The 23401-nt window shown below is 33.4% G+C and overlaps 1 protein-coding gene and 1 long non-coding RNA gene across 2 annotated transcripts in view; one reads left to right on the top strand and one right to left on the bottom strand.

The window, feature by feature from the left end:
- Window positions 1–23401, bottom strand: part of LOC111629765 (Golgi-specific brefeldin A-resistance guanine nucleotide exchange factor 1-like) — a gene marked incomplete at its 3' end in the record, with an annotated part of 182789 nt that overhangs the window by 11695 nt on the left and 147693 nt on the right. The window contains exons 20-21 of the mRNA XM_023373680.1: window positions 9397–9666; window positions 6840–7016 (exon numbers count right to left, since the gene is read on the bottom strand). Coding sequence (XP_023229448.1) covers window positions 6840–7016; window positions 9397–9666 — 447 coding nt within the window. The remainder of the gene's footprint in view (window positions 1–6839; window positions 7017–9396; window positions 9667–23401) is intronic.
- On the top strand, window positions 14217–15002 carry LOC111629725. Its single transcript, XR_002757397.1, has 2 exons — window positions 14217–14436; window positions 14890–15002. It is a non-coding gene; the product is annotated as an uncharacterized LOC111629725 (long non-coding RNA).

The following is a 23401-nucleotide window of genomic DNA, read 5'->3' as shown; positions in this document are numbered from 1 at the left end:
GCGCGTGGAAGTTTTGTTATGAGGAAACCCCACCCCAGTAAATGAGTTTGGAGTACGTATATTTTATATGTTTTCAACGTTTTGCAAACATGAAGTGGTGCGTGCTTAACCGTCGTTTCAGCACATGGGTAACGTTCCATTTTACTCTTAAATTTGGTTTTTTCTAAAGTTTGAATCGCATTTGTTTAGTTTTGTTGTTCCATTCTGCATACGTTCGAATTCCATATAACCGTAGCCCAATGAAGACCCAGATGGGGTCGAAAACGTTCACTGGTGTGTAAACACACATCACTGGAGTTACAAAGGTTTTTTGAATGTGGTAAATATCAAAAGACTGATCAACAAATGTATGATAAAAAAGAAAGAAAAGCAAACACAAGATGCATGAGCAGAATATACAGTGATAGAGTATGGAGCTCTGCTGCCTAAAATGTACAAGGAAATAGGTCAAGCAAGAAAAGAAAGAATAATCTGCAAAAAACATCCAACAGTTTACGAACTACTCTGGAATGACAAACAGTCCAATGACCCAAAACATGAACTGGAGATTTACAAAATACCCCTAAAAGATAGCAGAGTTAAGCAAGAATTACATTATATCACAGCTACCATTAGATCACTAGCAGCAAGAATTAAACGAGTATAGAGACATCATCAATAAAGCTAACCCTAACAAAGACTCAACATATGTACTTGCTGATCCTACCTTTGTCTTGGTGGCATGAAATCAAGCTAAAATAATATAGAAAATTAACAAGAGGCAGATAAAAATTCCAAAGCTTGGTAAATCTATAAAGCAATTCAAAGGGGGGCAAGAAATCAATTTACAGAAACTGCAATGCAATATTGGGAGCATGGAGAGCATTACTAATATGATACAGAGAGATATAAAATTTATTTATGCCTATTATATATAATATATACTGTATTTTTACAGAATGACCAGCGTGCTGGTCTATTTGGGGAGACCGAATATCATTAGATATCTCTGTATGATAAAAACAGACAAGCCAGTTTATCCCAGGGGAATGTCAGTTTAAGTGAGATCATCATCCCTCTTTAGAGGGAACATTAAAAAAACAGACAAGTTTTTAAACTGTGAAACTGTCAGCATTACATCATAAACTACTATATACGTTTAATTTTGTCATTTTGTCTTCTTTCTAACAATGTAAAATACTCGAGGAAATCCAAAAATGTTTTTTTTTTTTTGGTGTGTATTTTATTGTTTGATTCAAGAACACAAAAATAAATATGTTAAATTTAAGAAACTCACTGTAAATTATCTCAGCTTACACTTAAATACTACTACTACTACTGTCAATAAGTCGTTAATTATTTTATCGTCTAGTAAACAAAAACTCTCCTCCTGATTTTAAGTTGGTCAAATTACAATGTTGTTATTTTATTGTACTGGGAAAAATGTTTATTAATGTTTAATTAACAACTAGTTTTATTAAATCTAATTAATTTTATACTTTAATTGCAGTTTAACTGGCATGCTGGTAACCCTGGGTTTCCGTCAAGCCGGTCATTCCAAGAAAAATACAATATTATATATATATTTATTTTACTGCAAATTTTATAGTTATTGTATTTTTATATGAATAATGGACATTCAGCACATTTTTGAACTTGTAAAATGATGTTCTAATGCATTCATTTTCAAATCAGGTTAATAAGTTTTAAAGGTATTATTGTGAAATTAGTACTCTTACTTAATACAAAGTCAATACAATCAACCTGTTTCATACACCCTACTGAAGCAGTACTGCTTCAGTAAAATGTGTGAAACATGACACCTTTAATGATTATTATAATTAGTCTAAATTATCTAACTAATTATATACTTTATTTCTTTATTATTAAATAATAAAAAATAAATAATTTTTTATTTGTTTTTTAATATTTATTCTATTTTGTGTTCTTCAAACAAACTTTCCAATTGAAGTGCAAGCAATAATGATAAAAATGCTTATGCCCAAGACTTTCAAGTTCATTTGATTTATTATGAGGCATGTGTGAAAATTAAAGATGCAAAAATTTTAATTTTGTTAATATTTATTTAGAATCTTTAACTGTGAATTACTTAGAAGTTTATATAACCTCACACCAGTGATTATTTACATATATCTTTATTTTTCTATACAGTCACTTCCATTGTCAGATTACCAGTCAAATTACATTGGGTAGCAACTTTTGCATCCCTAAGTCATACTTTTTGGACAGGACAGTTTGACAATAATAATCAGTGAAAGGATTCACAACATGGTTCAAAGGTGGCAAACTTCTATGATTCAGAAGATAAAAAAGCAGTTTCCTAGACTTATGAATTCAATTCAATACATGTGTAACATTACAATATTTAAACTTATATGAAAATTACAACCAATTGCAATGTTACACATGTTTTGAGTTGTATATAGTGTTGTCATATTTGATGTTCCATGTTTGTTTTCCTTTAAAGTGTGTTGCAATTTTATGTAACAGCCTGTTGATGGCCTTTAAAAAAAGCTGATGTTTGCTTCTGACTATTAGAGTTGATGTTGATTTAAGAAAACTTATAGTTTGAGTTCTTTCTTATTTACACTTAATCAGTTATCTTTGAGAATTTATAATCTCTATAATTTTTAGTGCCTAGATGTCCTAGCCTTACTTATATACTTATATATACACTTTTAAACTAGAAAAAAGCTGAAAATTATTTTAAGAGTTAATGGATTAAAATTTCTATTCCAAACTCTTGTTATTGAAATTTTTGTAGGATTTCATTAAATCATTTTATAAAAAATTCACCATTGAAAAATGGTAATAATCCAATGTAGTACCAAGTAACTAATAAATAAGTTATTACAGGTAGTCCTCCTACAACACGGTACCTTTACAACGCATTTTCACTCCAACGCGGTTGGAAAAATGCAGAAATTTTCTTACAACACAGTACTTTTACAACACGGTTTATGGTATTTAGAAACGAATTATCTTCACATAACAGAAAAATTGCAACGGATCACATGATATGAGCCGCAGTTCGGCATACAGAGCTAAAAGTCTTTGAAAACAGCTGTTTGTGGATGTTGGCATGTTATTCCCTTGAAAGTTTCAGGGGAAGACCTGTTTCTAGACAGATGTGCATCAGTTACCGTAAACACTCAAATATATCACTAAATTTTCAATCATTTATACTCTTTCAATAAGTGGGGACCGCAAAATGGTCCAAAATACAATATAAATTTCTATTGAATGTATATTTTTAACAAAATAGTAAAAGGAAGTTATTTTTTGCAGTTTTTACTGTCCACAAAACTGATTGAAAAATTTTTAGCCATAACAATGCCAAATGAAAAGAAAGGACTGTCATTAAAAAGGAAATTTATAAATCTTCAAACAAAGATAGAAATTTTGGATTGAATTAAAAATCAAGAGCGTATAGCTGATATCAGTAGGCATTTTAATTNGAAAATCCGTCTAGCATAGGGAAAATTGGGGAATTACAACTCGAAACGGCAAATGCATAGCAGTGTTATTGTGAATTGGCATAAATTGAACAGGCGTAAACCGAGGGCTACCTGTACTAAAACTTGGTACTTTGATAACAATAATACATTAATATCAAAATTGAACTTTTTAATATACAACCTTTTGAACAGCTGAATGCCATGGAGGACTATGGATCAATAGTTGTTTCCAGTTGACACAACAAATGATTTGTATGGTTATATATTCTAAATTAATTGGTCTGATAGTGAAGATCAGATGGAGGTCTGGGTAGCATAAATGGCAACGCATTTGCACAGTAAGCACAAACTGCACTTATATTTTAAACTAATTAATTCAATTCTAATTACATAATAATGACTAAACCACTTACTTTCAGTCCAAATTACATAGCATCTGTATATTTAATTGCCCTAACTATAGCCTTATAGTGAATCCTGTTTTTATCATTTGATTAGTAAAGACCATTCAGGCTTAGTTTCATGTAAGTCTATAAATATATAATAATAAAGACTTGTAATGATAGAAAACTAATATTCTAAAAGTAATAACTTTTTCATTTTTAATGTAATCAGATACATTTTATTTCTATTTAAAAGTTTGTTTATAAAATATATTTAAGACTTAAATAATTATAACAATTAAGTTTTGCTCCATTCCTTTTGAAGCTTTTTCCAAATGCTATTCATAAGATTTTTGACAATATTTCCTTCAATCATAGTGACTGCTCTTTTCTACTTCAGAAAATAATCTTTAATGTCTTTTGCTGTTTTTTTTCTTTTTTTTTTTTTAGTTTATTTTTTTACAAGAGACCAAAATCTTTCTATTGGCTGACATTGTGGTAAGTTCAGCAAATTCATGTCTCTAGGTACAAAATCGACTCTGTATCATTTCAGCCAACTTACTGTGGACTTTGCATAGTGTATTATTGCCAAATTTGACCAAAACAAAGTATGGCCACCATAATTTCTTAAAGAACTATGATAACATTTTTTAAAACAATCATTAATATACATTACAGTGCTAACATTTCCTTTTGTCATAAACCACAAACTTTTCAATACACACTGGTAAACTGCTTACTGCACTAGACATTTCAAACTAAACTTTTTGATGCCAATCTGGAAGAATTTCTCTTTCAAACACTGTATAATAGCAAGAGCCTGGAAGTGTCAAGAGGTCAGCCTTCATATACGTTATATTGTCCAAAACCAAACAAGCATTCTTCTTGACTATTAAAAAAATACAATTTTTGAGCTATAGTTTTGTTTTTTAATCACTTCATTTTTTGTTTTCATAAGATCTCATACTCAAATGCTGCTTAACCCTTTGAACCATTGTTTGATTAGTTTCACATTTTTTTTTGCAAAATCTCTCACTGATGTACTGCAGTTTTTGGAAATGGCCTTGATTATCTTCTGGTTGGGTTGTGAGTTGTAAGTACTAAATTTTCCATCGGAAGATGACTTTCAAGAAATAGACATCTTAAGATTTAACACTGCATCCACCATACATTCTAAACACGAGTTCTTGACACACTTGAGGAAGTTTGATGATAGAACCAGTCCGAAAATAGGCAATATTCTCACCGGGTCATACATAGCCTTTCTATCTATTTTAAAGACAAAAAACAACTCTCAAAAGACATGGCAGGCTATGTACAACCCAGCACTATAACAGCCGATGCATGCACACATTTCTTAAAAAATTTTAAAAATTAAATTCAAAAATAGAAACATTCAAAATTAAAATACATTGCAGATGAAGGAAACACCAATCACACCGGAAATATATTTTCTAGAACTCTGCCTAAAGGTCCTAGGGTGGACCAAAAACGTTTGTATTACATTTCCAAAATAACTGCAAAGCATAATAAGGTTGGTGCATTGTATTTATAATTAACACTTGTTCAGTGGATTGTTTTTATAAAATATGTATTTTATTCAATAATTGTTGTGACTTAAATTTGCAGTTTCTTAAAAAATTCAGTTTAATTTAATTTAGTATACTTACATAATCAACAAGACTATGTCTTGTTTATAAAATTGCAGTGCTATTATGGGTACACACCTTAGATGTGTAAGGGGAACATGTCAGGAAATGCAATTTGGCACAGAGTACTAGGTGCCCAAATCACGCAGTCATAAAAAAATCAGACTTGTAGGTACTCAGGGGACCGAGAACCTAGTCAAAATAAAATACAAAATGGCAACATCTTTCTACAAACAGGCAAGGGTGTGAGATTTGCACATGGGTATATTGTTGGGAAATTGGAAATGAGAAAGTTATGACATTAAATTTTGACAAATGAATCTTTGAAAAAACCCATTTACCTCTCTGACTACAACCTGCCAACCTTGACCGGTTGACCTAAGATATCTTGTTTCAGCATCAGAATAGTTTTGAAACTAGATAGCGCTAGTTGTTATAATTTTATATTAAAAGTAACTTCTGAAATATAATTTTTTTTGTTTTTACATTTATTAATATATTAATTTGTTTGTGCAAAATAAAAAATAATTTCGGACAATACAATAGCCATGATTATTTTTTCAAAAATGGGACATGTTTGTTAGGCATCGACAAAAGTTTAACCTGGGGTGACATGCAACAGACAGAAATTTTTACATTGGATATGTTAATTTCACCGAAAATGTCTTGTGGATGACCTCGTAATCGTGGCAGTGCCCAGCGAAGTTTGAACAATCACATCAAGCCCTGAGTCTCTGACACATTGTCCCAAAAATCGGCCTTGCCGTTTTACTTGTTTTTACTATATTTACAACTTTTTAAAGTAATCATTAAATATGCATATACATAATTAATCCATAAATCCAATTTTTAAGTAAAGCCAAATGATCTGTTATATTATTTGGCTATAATAAGGCTAATTTAATAATTAGATATAAAATAATTTGACTAGCAGTAGATGTAAAGTCATCCCCAGTTGGCACTATGAGTGACCATTATTGTTATATCTAAATTAATAGCTCTAGAAGTAAAGATCTGACAGAGATCTGGTTAGTACAATTGGCAAAGCATCTGTACAGTAAGCAAGAGTTGCAGGTTTGTGTTCAACTCCAGATACTTTTCCAGAAATTCTGAATTAAAATAAATTTATTATAATTATTAAAATTATTAAGAAATGATAGCCTAACTGTCTACTTCTATTCAAATTATTTTACATCAAATTATTAAATTAGCTTCATTACAGCCCAATAATATAGCAGATCATTTGACTTTAAATATCCATACTTTTATTATACATTTTTCATAAAACCATAATACTAAAATAAGTTTTCACTAATAAAAAATATAAATATAATATAAAAGACATTTACTTCCATCATTTCCATAGGCAATAATTTCATGCGATATAACTGAAGAACACAATCTAATAAATTTTTCCATCCTTCTCTTAAGATGTCTCCATGACGATGGGCCAAATTAAATAAGGTTCGGCATGCTAGCAGTGCTTTACTATTACTTCCAAATACAATGGAGAAATGTTCTGAAGACTAAAAATAATAATCATTATTATACTTCTATGCCAAAACAGTATTTTAATGGTTATAAAATTGAAGACAAAAGTATAGAAAATGTTTAGTAGTAAATCATAATAAATACTAAAGATAATAATTCAAAATTAAATAATTAACTAAATGATAAGAAAGTTTGAAAACTACAAAGATAAACAATGAAATGAATAAAAAAATACAAATAGCAAAATGATACCAGTAATATCCAGCAAATAACATTGCTGGATAATGCTGGTATCTGCACCACTTGGACTTAGTTGGGAGCCCAGTACTTGACTATGTCTAGTGGTGCAGATTTGTCCAATGATGGCCAAATCTGCTTCTCCTTCCATAAAAATAGAGAGAATACTCAACCTCTTCATCACCTCTATCATTAATGACTACTCTCACACTAACCAATTCAGAAGCCTTAATACAGTGATTAGTCAACATCTCCTTAGTCAATGAAAAAAATCCTGACTAGTGAGTGATTTCAACTCCATCCTTCAATCAAGATTGAACTCTGTTTTTTGTAAACTTCAAAACTTCATATTTAAACATATCTTTGAATCACAAAATCATCATTGTAACATCATGAAACTAGTGGACATTATTTCTTATTCCTTTGTTCTTCCAACTTCAAAGGGTAGCTTACCTGCAGAGCAGAGGTATCTAATGACAGCCTTTCTAAACTAGTTCTTCATCGTCTTGAAGACGACGTTCTCTGACCTTTTAATGATAAAATCATTCTTTACATCTGTCATGTCAACAATATTTCCATAATCTGGTGACATAAACTGAATTTACTCCAGTTCTTAACATCCATGAACATTAATCTCTATGGCATCTCTATCACATTTGTGTCAAGCAACAGTGTCTTTATCAAGTTCACTTTCTGGACATCCTTTTCACACTCACTGATGGCCACATTTTGATTAAAGTTTACAAAAAACCAGAATACAAGCCACTATTCATTCCATCAGAATTTAGAGACCCTTATCTATTTAAAACATCTGCCTAAAGAGTCCTAGTCAAAAGAACTTTTACCTATTGTATGAACATCTAAAGCCTGTGGTTCTTAACCTGTGGTCCATGGACCACTGGTGGTCCGTGAAAGCACCCGAAGTGGTCCGTGAAGTTATCCCAAAATTATTAAATAAATGACGATGACAGATGGTAAAAACTAAAAAAAAAGAACTTTTATTTTTAGTTTTCACCATCTGTCATGCATGTCTGGTTTTAATTATTCTTTGAAGTTAATATTTATATTCAAAATACATTGCATATAAACACCATTAAACTTGCATCATTTTTTAAACTTCTGTGGAAATCTTTGAAAACTGTGTAAGTTAATAATATTGAATTATGTCAAATATTAAAATTTAACCATTTTTCATCTGTATCAAATGTTTCTTTAAATAAAAATTTTTAGTTTAAAATCTTATTAGGAACAACACAACCACAGTTTTGTCTTTTGTATTTGAAAGAATGCTAAATATAAATTTAAATTCAGTCCATTTTTACTTTCCTAGCTCTGTTATATATAACAGAGGGAAAGTATGGCAATCAATCAAAAAAATGATCCCCAAAATTTTTAATTTTTGAACTACAGGATCTTGAAATGTTGAGATACAAAAAAATTTCATGGTTTTTTTGCATGTATGAATGTTAGTGTGTTTGTGTGTAGGGCAGGATTTTGTTCACCCTCTTTGTTGAAAATTTCTGAAATTTTTCAGGGAGATTGGTGTATTAGAAGTATCAATGCTGTTAAATTTTTGGTGGTTAAAGATCAATGGGATGGGAAGATAAAGGGGGGGGTCATGTGTCATATCTTGAATAGGGTTGGACTTAATTATGATTTTACTTGTTATCAGCATTTACAACTTTTTTTTATAAAACCCATTCCTACCCTCAAAATTAAGCTTTTTTTCCATTTAATAATTAAAAATATATAAACATTTTTAAAAATAAAATAATGTCACAGATGGTAACCCACACACAGTTTTAAATGTTGCCGGAAAAGTTAAACAAAACTGTTGCTGGAGTTTTTAGAAAGTACATTATGATGTAGCCTGACAACAGATACATCTGCAATGAAAAATGTTTGTCAATATTAAGTTTTCTTATGTTGTTTGCTTTATATCTAGTAGAATTCACCGACATCTTCATGAGTTACTTAATCCACTTTAACTAGATTTGTCATAAAATCATTAAATTTTCTGTTAGTTTTAAAGGCATTGTTAATTAAGAAATAAATTCTTTAATAAAAACATGCAATAAACCATGAAATTGCAGTAACTATTTTAACTTCTGATGTTTTCAGAATTATCTCTATAATCAGAATACTGAAAATGTTCAAATTCTGTAAAATAATACTAACCTCAGAAGATAATAAAGTAGTAAATTTGCAAAGAGAAATGACCAAATTATCAAAAACGTCACTCATTCCATAATGTGCAGAAATCATAGCACATTTTCGAAAACCCGAGATTGACTTTTGTATTATAGTAGCTTCGGTACTTTTGTCAAAAACATACGATAATGCTGCAACTGTGGGACCCCAAATAAGAGAAAATAAATCATGATCAAAAACTCCATCTGGAGTATGTATAAACGATCCTTCTTTTCCAGATCCTCTTCTTAGTAAAACCTGTATTGAAAAATAGTTTTAATAAAACAACAACAAACAATCAAGAGCTTAAAGTTTATTTTAATATAAGTTAAATATTAATTTTTGAACTAAAATTAAATATATAATTAAAAAATACATTAACATTTCTATATAAAATAACAATGTTAACATAAAATGATGAACTGATAACTAAAATAAAAACCTGAAACTGAAAAATAATTGATTCGATTTTTTAAGTGTGAATATAGAAATTTATGCTGATTTAAACCAAAAACATAATTTGAAGTAAAAATAATTCATGAGCATTTTTATGCTTACTTTACTCCTTAATAGCAATAACTAAATACTTAAAAACTGTTACACTAGTAAAGTAAGCTACATCGAGAAACTGGAAATAATGTTTTTCGATGTAGTTAGCCTGAGCAAGCAGTGTAAGCAGTAACATGTCTCAAATAAAAGATTATAAGTGATTTATTGTTAATAAAAGAAAAAAATATGATGAAAAGTACAGATAAAAAATAAAAGTGTAATACTAAAAACATTAAATAAAACTGAACACAACTAAACTAAATAAATACACTAAACTAAACTAAAAAATAAAAAAGTACTAATAAAATATAATTATTTTGCATTTAAACGGGGAAAGTCTTTTATAAATTGGAGCCACTCATTAATTTAAAACCAGCTGCATTTGAGATTTTGTCCAGTCTTGACTGAGGGAACTGTCTCCTTCTATCTTTGATAATCCTAGACAGGTCCAATCTTATGCTCCAGTTCCAGAAGGTTCCAGNAAAAGGACCCTTAGGGGTGGGTGGGAAAAAAGGGGCAATACCAGGACGATGGTTAATGAAATTCTGTAAGCCATGCACATGACAATATAATTCCTCATTTTTCCGACTGAGCTCTTTTAAACGGAATGAAAAACTGTGCAACGGTGCAGAAACATCGAGTTACCAGTTAACGGAAATTTGGAAAACGTGTTTGTCTGTCAACCTCAACTTAGACAATGAAGGTGCGATACCTGGCGAATTGGATAGTCGCTTCTAATTCGGTCGTTTTAAACATGCGACTACAATCTGAGAAGTCGTAATTACTAAAAAGTAGTCGGGACAACCGTATTGTGAAAGATATAGATGCTCGGTGTTTCCATGCATACTTCTTAATAAGACAGACTTAAAAAACATCCGTTCTTAAACCAGCTCTCGTCTTCCAGATGTTTTTTTTTTCTAATGTAAATCGGCCGACAATGTGGACATTTAGGTGAAGGTTAGGCGAGAGAATTCCTTCTGTGCCGTAGTATAACGTTTGCTTACTAATCAACCATCTACACACTAATGTGGTGCAACGCGACCACATCAAAGAAGAGTGTCCGCGAGGTTTAGTGCAATTTCGTGATTCGTTCCCCCCACCCTTTATTGTCCTGTGTGTAGCGTATTGTAGGTGGAACATGTCAGGTGTTGCCCCGGGCTGATAGTAACAATAGGCTGCTCACTACCGACTTTTACCTGGGGCCAAGTCGTTATGAAAACCTGATGTATTGGGTAAACGTGGAGACGGCTTGTTTTAATCATACTTGCTCCTCTCGCTCCGACGTCGGGGACGGTTAGAAGAAGAAAGAATAAAAAAACTGCGGCGTTCTGGTAATTAGAACACAACGGGCCAAACAGACCCAATCCCCAGGGCAGAATTAGAGAACATTAGCTCTAGTATCGGGCAGTGTGTCAGAGATATTTCCCTCGAGGTGGTCGCTTTTATTGATCGAACTACCGATGGCCGTCTACAATGATTGGGAGTCGGCAAGTCTTCCTTTCCCCTCCGCCACCACGAAAAAAAATACTCTCTCCCGTTTTGTGTGCGGCCTCATTGCAAATCATTCTGACATCTAAAGCGGGGGAGATGGAGTGCGGCCGGGTATATAGCCTAAAACAATTTAAACAGGTTTAACCAAACACTTCTGCCCAGCGCTAGCCACCTCTTAGTCCTTCGTTTTAATAAATGCGTTCTTATCTGCCTTGGCTGCCTTTAACTGGCTTTGCAACGCACTATCTGTCAATCATCGTCGTTCCTTTCGCTTTCACTAGAAATTCCTTTTCAACGCACGAGGTCAACCGATTTCGTTTCAAGCGAACCAGAAGGGAAGACCTACTTTTCCCATTCTTCGCGATGTGTGACGTTATACCTACAAACCCACTATCAATCGACGGCGGAAAAGAGGGGGAATTCGTCAACATCCGTCATTTGTAGATAAAAGATAAATAATAAATCTCTTTATAAAAGTTTTTCATTATTCTCTTCTGAATAATCACGTGCCAGATTCTACTTCCGTAGCATTAAACCGAGGAAAATGTCTACTTGCGAATGAGAAGTATTTTGGCTCTAGTAGTAGTAGCCTGCTATAAAACGAGTCTGAAGCAGTACATTTGTTTTACCTGCTGCCATGCCAACCTGACTTAGACAGAACTAAAATTGTCATTAGTGATTCACTGGAACCCTCCTTCTTTTCTCCCGTTCTCAGCTTTGTGCCAGCAGCTCTCCAATTTGGCTATGCTCAATCATTTGGCAGCGAGAGAATACTGCAACTCTCTACTACAGCTGATACTAGTGGAGTGTGGATGAAATATGGGACTGTCAGCCCCCTTTCCTGTTCTCTGCCGCTGCCTCATTTTCATTCGAAGTTCCCTTGTAGCATTTAGGCGCCTGTTGCTTAGTGGAATTCCAAACTCTTCTTTTCGCACTAGCCTTGTCAGTTTTACTTCATTCTATCTTTCAGACCTTTCTGTCCGCTATTGGTGATAGACTAATTTCACTAACCCTTCTATAATGGAACTTTCCATCAATTATTCAGTGAAATTGCTGCGCACGTTGCTAAAATTGGACTCTATAATTGGTAATTAGAAAGATACTAGATTAACACCTCCCTTTTTTTCTCCTTTTGCTCGACTTGGTCGAATCGAGTTTTTCTATCTCTTTTTTCTACGATTTGCCTTCAGGGAACGTAGAAGTTGAAGGAAGTTGCATGTTTCAATTAGCTCACTGATAATTTATTTCTACTCGTATAAGGAAATAACAGGAGATTTCCCAGGTCTTGACACCTGCAGCTATCGTCTTGATGACAAATGGTTAGTTGGTGGTGGACGAGTTCGTGTCCAACACCTGCTGCGACATGTTATGGGACGGATAAATCGCCATTAACGGATGGGTTATTCACCTCCATTAGTAAAGTTACAATGCATTTTGATTCGGTGGCCGGATTATCGCGTTTTCTTACTGGGACCGAGGGAGGGGAGAACAGAACGAGCTAAACCCCATTAGTAAAACGTAAATAATAATAACAATAATAAAAGGAACAATAATAAAAAATATGGCCAAGCAATAAATTGAACCTTCCTATTTACGGAGTAAAACAAATTGGATCACGTGACTGACACAACGTGGAACTTTTACTCTCCGTTGGAAAATGGGTCCGACGGATGAGATAGTAAAGCTCACAGAAAGAGAAAGGGTGTGGATGTTAAAATTCACCCATTGTGCACCTGTGTACGGATGGACTAACAGGGTCATTCGGTTGAGCAAATCTGTGCTTTTTTTCGTAGTCTAGTAAGCAGTGAAATCATCGTAGATAATTCTCTGCATCTAACTAACTATAAACCGCACATGACGTTTAAATCCGCTCTGCTCATTCCTAAGTCTCATCATTGCTGCGGGTATTTGCAATTTGCCTCGGGCTGGATGCTTAACTTGTACAGGTAACGGTGATGGTTTTTTTTATCTTGTTTCATAGCGGAAGTTCCCCTCTCCTCTCGCTTTTGTTTAAAAAGCATTTTAAACTGTTGAACAATGCAGTGGTTTATCATACATTAACTTTTCTTCGTCGTCGTCTCTGAATTCCTTTTACTGTTCCGACAATCCACAAGCATTTACTGTATAAGTTTAATGTCGGTAATTTAAATAGTTAGTAATGTATTGATATCTTAAATTTTCTATGATTTAGTAAGCGGAGGTTGTTATAAATTGCCATTTAATTAGTTTTATTGTAATTGAAAATAACCGTCCTCTAGTGGGAAGTTCGTAGGATCCGTTGTTGGAAAGTAAAAAAATGTAAAACTTCCCGTTGGGACAGAGTGGAGGCGCGTGTACCCAATTTGCTTCTGCGATGTTGCACCGCTAAAAGGTTAGGTATCTACAGCTTATCGGCGTTAATTCTCCAACTAACCACTCTAGCAATTCCCAGTAGCGAGCGGTTATCTGCCGCACAGACAAATTACTCCACTTTGAATCGGAAACCCGGTTGCTCCGTCTAGTGGATCTTGTGGGAACTAATAACGGGGGTTTTTTAACCGGGGAAGTGGCGATGTCCGACCCCTTCCCTCGGTCGATTCCAGGGGGGCGAAAGGAGCGGAGGAATCGAGTCGCTGTTTAAACGCGGTGCGGGAGGCACATAACAAAACAATGGCCTCCTAGTGGATGGCCCTGCCCCATCTTTTCATCTCCGGCGGACGGCGACACGAACGGGGGAGTGGGGGCACTGCAGATTGAAGCACCATCATTTGTCACATGTGCGAGCGCCATCTTGTGGGATTTGCCGTCGGTGGCTGGGTAATTGAAAGTGGCGTCGGTGGTGTGCAGTGCGAGGCGAGCCTCGGGCGGGTGAGTGCGCCATGCCATCACCACCGGAGACCGACCGTGCGCTGGGATTCATCACCGTGTTGCTGGGGGTGATGTACATACTACACAATAACTATGGATTTTGCCCGGCTTTCTCTCTAAAATGACAAGCATCTGATGCTTGTAAGTATGTCTTTTTTTTTAGTTTTTATTGGCATTCGCAATTTGATAGGTGAACTCGAGATTTTCTTCCGAAAATAAGCTTGGATGTTAGCTAAATAAAACAATTTTTGACGATTTCTTTTTGTTTCTCTCCTCTTCTCTCACATTTTTCAATTTTTCGAAAAAATATATTCTAGATCATCATTCTCAATAATTAAAAGGAAAAAAATCTACAAAGTCAACCCGCAAATGACTGCTTCTATTCGTAATTGTTTCTGCTTGTCACGTGCGATATAATACAGATGTGATAAGTGATATTTCACTAATTTTGATTTACTTAATCGCTGTCTCTTATTGAAAAAACAGAAATCGCTTCTCGAATCATCTTCCTTTATTTTCGATTCACTCTCAAATCGGTATAATGTATTTAATGATCGGAATGTTAAAAAAGTTTTATTCTTTTTTATCTTACAGACCCCGTGCCCAGTTTGGAGCACTGTCTTTCCATCCAGCAGCGAGCTATGCGAACTCAAGACTTAGAGATAGAGAACCGACAACTGCGAGAAACATTAAAAGATTACAATCAAGAATTTAAGGAGGTCAAAAATCAAGGTAAATATTTTATTATCTGTAATTATCATTTAGAAAAAATATCTTGTGAATGGACTTAGATGAAAATTGAGACCAGATATGCAAAGCTTAGGGGCAGGAGATCCCAATTAACCATAATGTGACTTCCAGTCTATACCAGAAGTTGATATTGTCGCGCCGGCTCTAGAAAAAGACTAGCACCATGATGCGGAGAGTGGCAAAAACAAAAAAAAAAAATGTTTTTGAAAAAGAGAAGGAAAAAAAAAAGAACAGTTCGAAAAATTAGGATGTTCGAAAAGATTTGTGTTTTTCTTTTAACGAGTTACATAACGTTTTTGTTTTTTAGTGTATCTAAGTAAAAGTGTCAGTTTCGGTAAACTGTGTTCTGAATTTATATCCCGAGCCCCATAGCTCGTAACAANGCACATTTTCGAAAACCCGAGATTGACTTTTGTATTATAGTAGCTTCGGTACTTTTGTCAAAAACATACGATAATGCTGCAACTGTGGGACCCCAAATAAGAGAAAATAAATCATGATCAAAAACTCCATCTGGAGTATGTATAAACGATCCTTCTTTTCCAGATCCTCTTCTTAGTAAAACCTGTATTGAAAAATAGTTTTAATAAAACAACAACAAACAATCAAGAGCTTAAAGTTTATTTTAATATAAGTTAAATATTAATTTTTGAACTAAAATTAAATATATAATTAAAAAATACATTAACATTTCTATATAAAATAACAATGTTAACATAAAATGATGAACTGATAACTAAAATAAAAACCTGAAACTGAAAAATAATTGATTCGATTTTTTAAGTGTGAATATAGAAATTTATGCTGATTTAAACCAAAAACATAATTTGAAGTAAAAATAATTCATGAGCATTTTTATGCTTACTTTACTCCTTAATAGCAATAACTAAATACTTAAAAACTGTTACACTAGTAAAGTAAGCTACATCGAGAAACTGGAAATAATGTTTTTCGATGTAGTTAGCCTGAGCAAGCAGTGTAAGCAGTAACATGTCTCAAATAAAAGATTATAAGTGATTTATTGTTAATAAAATAAAAAGATAAAAAGAATAATAATTATTTCGCATTTAAGCGGGAAAAGTCTTCGATTAATTGGAGTCATTCGTTAAAACCAGCCGCGTTTGAGATTTTGTCTAGTCTCGACTGAGGGAACTGTGTCTCCTTCAATCTTCGACAATCCTGAACAGGTTCAATCTTGTGCTCCAGTTCCAGAAGGTTCCAGAACAATGCCACTACCACAAACTGCTAGCAAGATATTCCAGAAAGTTCCAGAAAATTTTTTTGTTGAAATAAATTGTGGGAAATTCCCCCCTAATTAGAGCTAGTGAAAAGTGCCATCTAGTGGGGATATCAAAAAATATTTCTTTTAGTATGAGCTACAGATAGTATACAATGTATAGAGCAGCATTTCTCAAACTTTTTTCTCGTGTGATTCAATATATTTGTTCTTAATGGTTCCATAACCCAAATATCTATAATGTAAAATTTTTAAAAAACATGATAAACTAGGGTCACAGTACATTATATAACAAAATAAAATTATGCATTATTGATACAAGACATCCTTATTAGTTTGAACTTGGATAGTTCAAAATCCATTAGTTCATAACTGTACTATTTGCCCCAGGCAGGGAGGGATACAGAGATTTACATGTTAAGAGATACGTGTTAAGGAATTCAGTTAGTTTGAAATACTGTTATTTCAAAATTTGAAGTGACAATTCTGTTCAAACTGTAATACAAGTGTTTTTATACAGGGGGTGATAAAAGAAACAAAAACTGTGTAAATATAGAAGATAAAAACAAGAGCTGGATTATATCAGTTCTTTAGGGCACCAATTTTGACTTAATTCTATTCATTCTATCTCTAACTGCATNCATATTTGACCCATCCGCGTACCTTTTACCTCACAACAATTGGTCACATGACCATTCTCCCACGACAAAACGATAAAAGCCACTTGCTTCCCTCTCTCGGGGGAGTCGTTCATCCACCATCACTTAATTAATTAAATACTGTGTCCTATTTTTATATATTGTGTCCTACGAATATTGTGCCCTATGAATCTTGTATCCTACAAATATTGTGTCCTACGTATACTATTAATTTCCTCAAGAAAAGTATCAACATAAAGAAATATGTAACAAATTTTTGTGAACTCTCTCTCAGCCCTTCGCGGTTTAGGGACTCAGAATTTCCCCTCGTTAATAGTTATTGTACCGTCTATGTAGATAGCCAATAAATTGTTGTTTCTTTGTTAAATTGGTGTCGTCTTTTGCTCATATATCGCCTGTCACCTTACCGATGGCACTCCTCCCTCCTCCATTCGATCCAAACAATTAAATCCCATTACCATGGGATAGGGAAGAAGAAACATTTAAGCCATCTTGACAGTGAGCAGGTTTAACAACCTGTCGCCGGAAAGGGAGACCTTTAACCTACCCAGCGGTTCACACTACTATGCATACATAAAACAAAAAAAACTTTCTGTAATCTAAGAATACAATATTAACTGGTCAAAATTACTCAATATTAATAAATGTGAATCATGATTTAAACACCTACAATGAGACAGTTATAACCCCACAGTAAAAGTGCACATCAAAAAATAAACATTTTTATAATTCAAACAAACAGAGTACCTTCCCAAGAAAAGAAATAAATTGCCTATTTCACTCAGATGATTCATTAGATCAAAGCTGGATTGGATAACATTAACAATCCCACAAAAGGCAAAAGTAGCACACAAGCAAAGGGAGAAACATCTTAGTGCTGAACCCAAAAGGGAGATATAAAAGTTCTTATTGAACTCCAAAAAAAAAACAAAAAACAAAAAAACGGGGAAATGAGTGAATGCCAAATTCTAACAGAAAAGGAATACTTATTGCAGCATTTTTAGACACTGGGCACTTACATAATAATGCAGTATTCTTCTTTATTGGAGCCATCCAAAAAACCCTGAGAAGGAAGAACAGAAGAAAGACCAATAAAAAAAACACTGAAACACTAACTTCTGGGAACAAGAAAAGTAACAGTAATGCCAACAAACTAATGGCACTTTATAAACCCAAAATGACTGAAAAAACTGGTAATAAACATTTGCAACACTTTCTCTTTCTGTGAAGTATTCAAAAAAAGTCACACTGTATAAAAAGCATATTGTGTAACATGTACAACTGTGGGAGAATATGAGTCCTTCCCTAAACAGTTAATTAAATCTTTGTTGTTTTGTTAATTAGTTGTTTTCAAGCAAGTAACTCTCCTTCAGAACCCACACGATGGTAACCCTTTCACAAAACAAGAGATGCTGTCCAGCCATCACTCAAGCTATAGGCAACACAAGTAAGTCAAAAAAGGTCAGGCAGAACACCACATAATTATAAACAAATACAGTAAGACTAATAACATTTGTGCATTTTTATGTTCATCTGACATTTTTTTGATTCATGGATGTAAAAATTTGCAGTGGCCAGATCGATCGTCAGATGAGCACTGTTTTTCATGAAGTACANAAAACTGTGTAAATATAGAAGATAAAAACAAGAGCTGGATTATATCAGTTCTTTAGGGCACCAATTTTGACTTAAACAAAAAAATATCAAAACAGGCTCTCGCATCGTATTGATCAACTGACAGCCATGGAGACTCTCGAAATATATAAAGCAGGATTACGTAGCATGTGCATCAACTCCAGGGATGCAGTGGGGATATCTAGCGCGTGGAAGTTTTGTTATGAGGGAACCCCACCCCAGTAAATGAGTTTGGAGTACGTATATTTTATATGTTTTCAACGTTTTGCAAACATGAAGTGGTGCGTGCTTAACCGTCGTTTCAGCACATGGGTAACGTTCCATTTTACTCTTAAATTTGGTTTTTTCTAAAGTTTGAATCGCATTTGTTTAGTTTTGTTGTTCCATTCTGCATACGTTCGAATTCCATATAACCGTAGCCCAATGAAGACCCAGATGGGGTCGAAAACGTTCACTGGTGTGTAAACACACATCACTGGAGTTACAAAGGTTTTTTGAATGTGGTAAATATCAAAAGACTGATCAACAAATGTATGATAAAAAAGAAAGAAAAGCAAACACAAGATGCATGAGCAGAATATACAGTGATAGAGTATGGAGCTCTGCTGCCTAAAATGTACAAGGAAATAGGTCAAGCAAGAAAAGAAAGAATAATCTGCAAAAAACATCCAACAGTTTACGAACTACTCTGGAATGACAAACAGTCCAATGACCCAAAACATGAACTGGAGATTTACAAAATACCCCTAAAAGATAGCAGAGTTAAGCAAGAATTACATTATATCACAGCTATCATTAGATCACTAGCAGCAAGAATTAAATGAGTATAGAGACATCATCAATAAAGCTAACCCTAACAAAGACTCAACATATGTACTTGCTGATCCTACCTTTGTCTTGGTGGCATGAAATCAAGCTAAAATAATATAGAAAATTAACAAGAGGCAGATAAAAATTCCAAAGCTTGGTAAATCTATAAAGCAATTCAAAGGGGGGCAAGAAATCAATTTACAGAAACTGCAATGCAATATTGGGAGCATGGAGAGCATTACTAATATGATACAGAGAGATATAAAATTTATTTATGCCTATTATATATAATATATACCGTATTTTTACAGAATGACCAGCGTGCTGGTCTATTTGGGGAGACCGAATATCATTAGATATCTCTGTATGATAAAAACAGACAAGCCAGTTTATCCCAGGGGAATGTCAGTTTAAGTGAGATCATCATCCCTCTTTAGAGGGCACATTAAAAAAACAGACAAGTTTTTAAACTGTGAAACTGTCAGCATTACATCATAAACTACTATATACGTTTAATTTTGTCATTTTGTCTTCTTTCTAACAATGTAAAATACTCGAGGAAATCCAAAAATGTTTTTTTTTTTTTGGTGTGTATTTTATTGTTTGATTCAAGAACACAAAAATAAATATGTTAAATTTAAGAAACTCACTGTAAATTATCTCAGCTTACACTTAAATACTACTACTACTACTGTCAATAAGTCGTTAATTATTTTATCGTCTAGTAAACAAAAACTCTCCTCCTGATTTTAAGTTGGTCAAATTACAATGTTGTTATTTTATTGTACTGGGAAAAATGTTTATTAATGTTTAATTAACAACTAGTTTTATTAAATCTAATTAATTTTATACTTTAATTGCAGTTTAACTGGCATGCTGGTAACCCTGGGTTTCCGTCANACTCAAGCTATAGGCAACACAAGTAAGTCAAAAAAGGTCAGGCAGAACACCACATAATTATAAACAAATACAGTAAGACTAATAACATTTGTGCATTTTTATGTTCATCTGACATTTTTTTGATTCATGGATGTAAAAATTTGCAGTGGCCAGATCGATGGTCAGATGAGCACTGTTTTTCATGAAGTACATTAGTAGTCAGCTTTATTTTGAAGACATATATGTTAAATTAATTTTTCTTCTGTTTTTTACAATGATTGCAGAGATATTTGCATATATTGTGACGATGATCAGTCTTTAGATGCATAACATATGATAGCTAAGCATATTAATTTTTCAGAATTATGTGAAAGTATTTTTGATGTTTCTAGTATTTCTTTTGAAAGATTTTTGGACCTTATTGTTGTCATTTGGATAGACTGGCACTTAATTTTGTTCTACTTTGCATTTGGAATCTGAGGTGAATCTACATAGGAACTAATAGGGCTTAAGCCCTGGGCCCCCAAGTGTCAAGGGTCCACAAAAATTGAATCATCATAAATTTTTAATACTTTTTCATTAACAATGAGCACTTATCATATAGTAAAAAATAGTTAATAGGATTACAATAGATTAGGTTTGGTTAAGTAAAAATGGGGCCCCATTGGACTTCAATAAACCCTAGACCATGAAAAACCTATATCAACCTGTTTGGAATTATTTGGTTCTGCACAAAGGTGGCATTATTTTTTCCTTTAAATGTATGTTTGAGCCTAAGGAATTTGGAAGACTATCCGTTGTCTTGACATGATAATTAATTTTTCTTCTTTTAGGTGGGTGTAATTATTTTATTATTATTTTTCTTCAGATAGTTCTCCCCATAATTTTGATTTTTTTGATTATGTTGACATTTTGTTTAATTTATTATTTATTGTCAGTCTTGTAAAATTTGTATTACTTATGTACATATATATTCTGTAATAATTCATTAATTATAGTATTACTGTGTGTTTTACTTTTGTGTATTGTTTTCTGTAATTTGTGTAAGTTTGTATTCCCCACATCATGGATGAAACTACTGTGAAATCTGAAATTTTTACTGAATTTCCCAATTAATATTCTGTATTTTCCTAAACCCCAAATTAAATTTTTCTTTAAATTCTAAACTAAAATCTAACGTGAAAAATGGAAAAATTCTAATCTCCCCTTTCGTTCAAAGTAAACATCCATCCACTTCGAAAATAATCCCACATTCCAACTCCAAAGTTGATAGTTAGCATGGTCCCGGGGACAACTTTGACCCATCCGCGTACCTTTTACCTCACAACGATTGGTCACATGACCATTCTCCCACGACAAAACGATAAAAGCCACTTGCTTCCCTCTCTCGGGGGAGTCGTTCATCCACCATCACTTAATTAATTAAATACTGTGTCCTATTTTTATATATTGTGTCCTACGAATATTGTGCCCTATGAATCTTGTATCCTACAAATATTGTGTCCTACGTATACTATTAATTTCCTCAAGAAAAGTATCAACATAAAGAAATATGTAACAAATTTTTGTGAACTCTCTCTCAGCCCTTCGCGGTTTAGGGACTCAGAATTTCCCCTCGTTAATAGTTATTGTACCGTCTATGTAGATAGCCAATAAATTGTTGTTTCTTTGTTAAATTGGTGTCGTCTTTTGCTCATATATCGCCTGTCACCTTACCGATGGCACTCCTCCCTCCTCCATTCGATCCAAACAATTAAATCCCATTACCATGGGATAGGGAAGAAGAAACATTTAAGCCATCTTGACAGTGAGCAGGTTTAACAACCTGTCGCCGGAAAGGGAGACCTTTAACCTACCCAGCGGTTCACACTACTATGCATACATAAAACAAAAAAAACTTTCTGTAATCTAAGAATACAATATTAACTGGTCAAAATTACTCAATATTAATAAATGTGAATCATGATTTAAACACCTACAATGAGACAGTTATAACCCCACAGTAAAAGTGCACATCAAAAAATAAACATTTTTATAATTCAAACAAACAGAGTACCTTCCCAAGAAAAGAAATAAATTGCCTATTTCACTCAGATGATTCATTAGATCAAAGCTGGATTGGATAACATTAACAATCCCACAAAAGGCAAAAGTAGCACACAAGCAAAGGGAGAAACATCTTAGTGCTGAACCCAAAAGGGAGATATAAAAGTTCTTATTGAACTCCAAAAAAAAAACAAAAAACAAAAAAACGGGGAAATGAGTGAATGCCAAATTCTAACAGAAAAGGAATACTTATTGCAGCATTTTTAGACACTGGGCACTTACATAATAATGCAGTATTCTTCTTTATTGGAGCCATCCAAAAAACCCTGAGAAGGAAGAACAGAAGAAAGACCAATAAAAAAAACACTGAAACACTAACTTCTGGGAACAAGAAAAGTAACAGTAATGCCAACAAACTAATGGCACTTTATAAACCCAAAATGACTGAAAAAACTGGTAATAAACATTTGCAACACTTTCTCTTTCTGTGAAGTATTCAAAAAAAGTCACACTGTATAAAAAGCATATTGTGTAACATGTACAACTGTGGGAGAATATGAGTCCTTCCCTAAACAGTTAATTAAATCTTTGTTGTTTTGTTAATTAGTTGTTTTCAAGCAAGTAACTCTCCTTCAGAACCCACACGATGGTAACCCTTTCACAAAACAAGAGATGCTGTCCAGCCATCACTCAAGCTATAGGCAACACAAGTAAGTCAAAAAAGGTCAGGCAGAACACCACATAATTATAAACAAATACAGTAAGACTAATAACATTTGTGCATTTTTATGTTCATCTGACATTTTTTTGATTCATGGATGTAAAAATTTGCAGTGGCCAGATCGATCGTCAGATGAGCACTGTTTTTCATGAAGTACAGTAGAACCTCGATTATCCGGACTAATTGGGGATGAAGGTAGTCCGGATAAAGAAAAATCCGGATAATCGAAACAAATACTTCAATTTGTCTTTTAATGATAATACAACACGTTTTATTTTCGATGACATATCGGTAATATTAAAAGTAAATACTGTATTTAAATCGTGGTCAATTTTTCAAGAAACGAACGTTCTTATTGAATTTGGACTA

Source organism: Centruroides sculpturatus, unplaced genomic scaffold (genome assembly GCF_000671375.1).
Source record: "Centruroides sculpturatus isolate CEXI.00-Female unplaced genomic scaffold, Cexi_2.0 scaffold73, whole genome shotgun sequence".
In the NCBI taxonomy this organism is placed as follows: domain Eukaryota; kingdom Metazoa; phylum Arthropoda; class Arachnida; order Scorpiones; family Buthidae; genus Centruroides; species Centruroides sculpturatus.
This window is presented reverse-complemented; position numbering and strand designations above follow the sequence as displayed.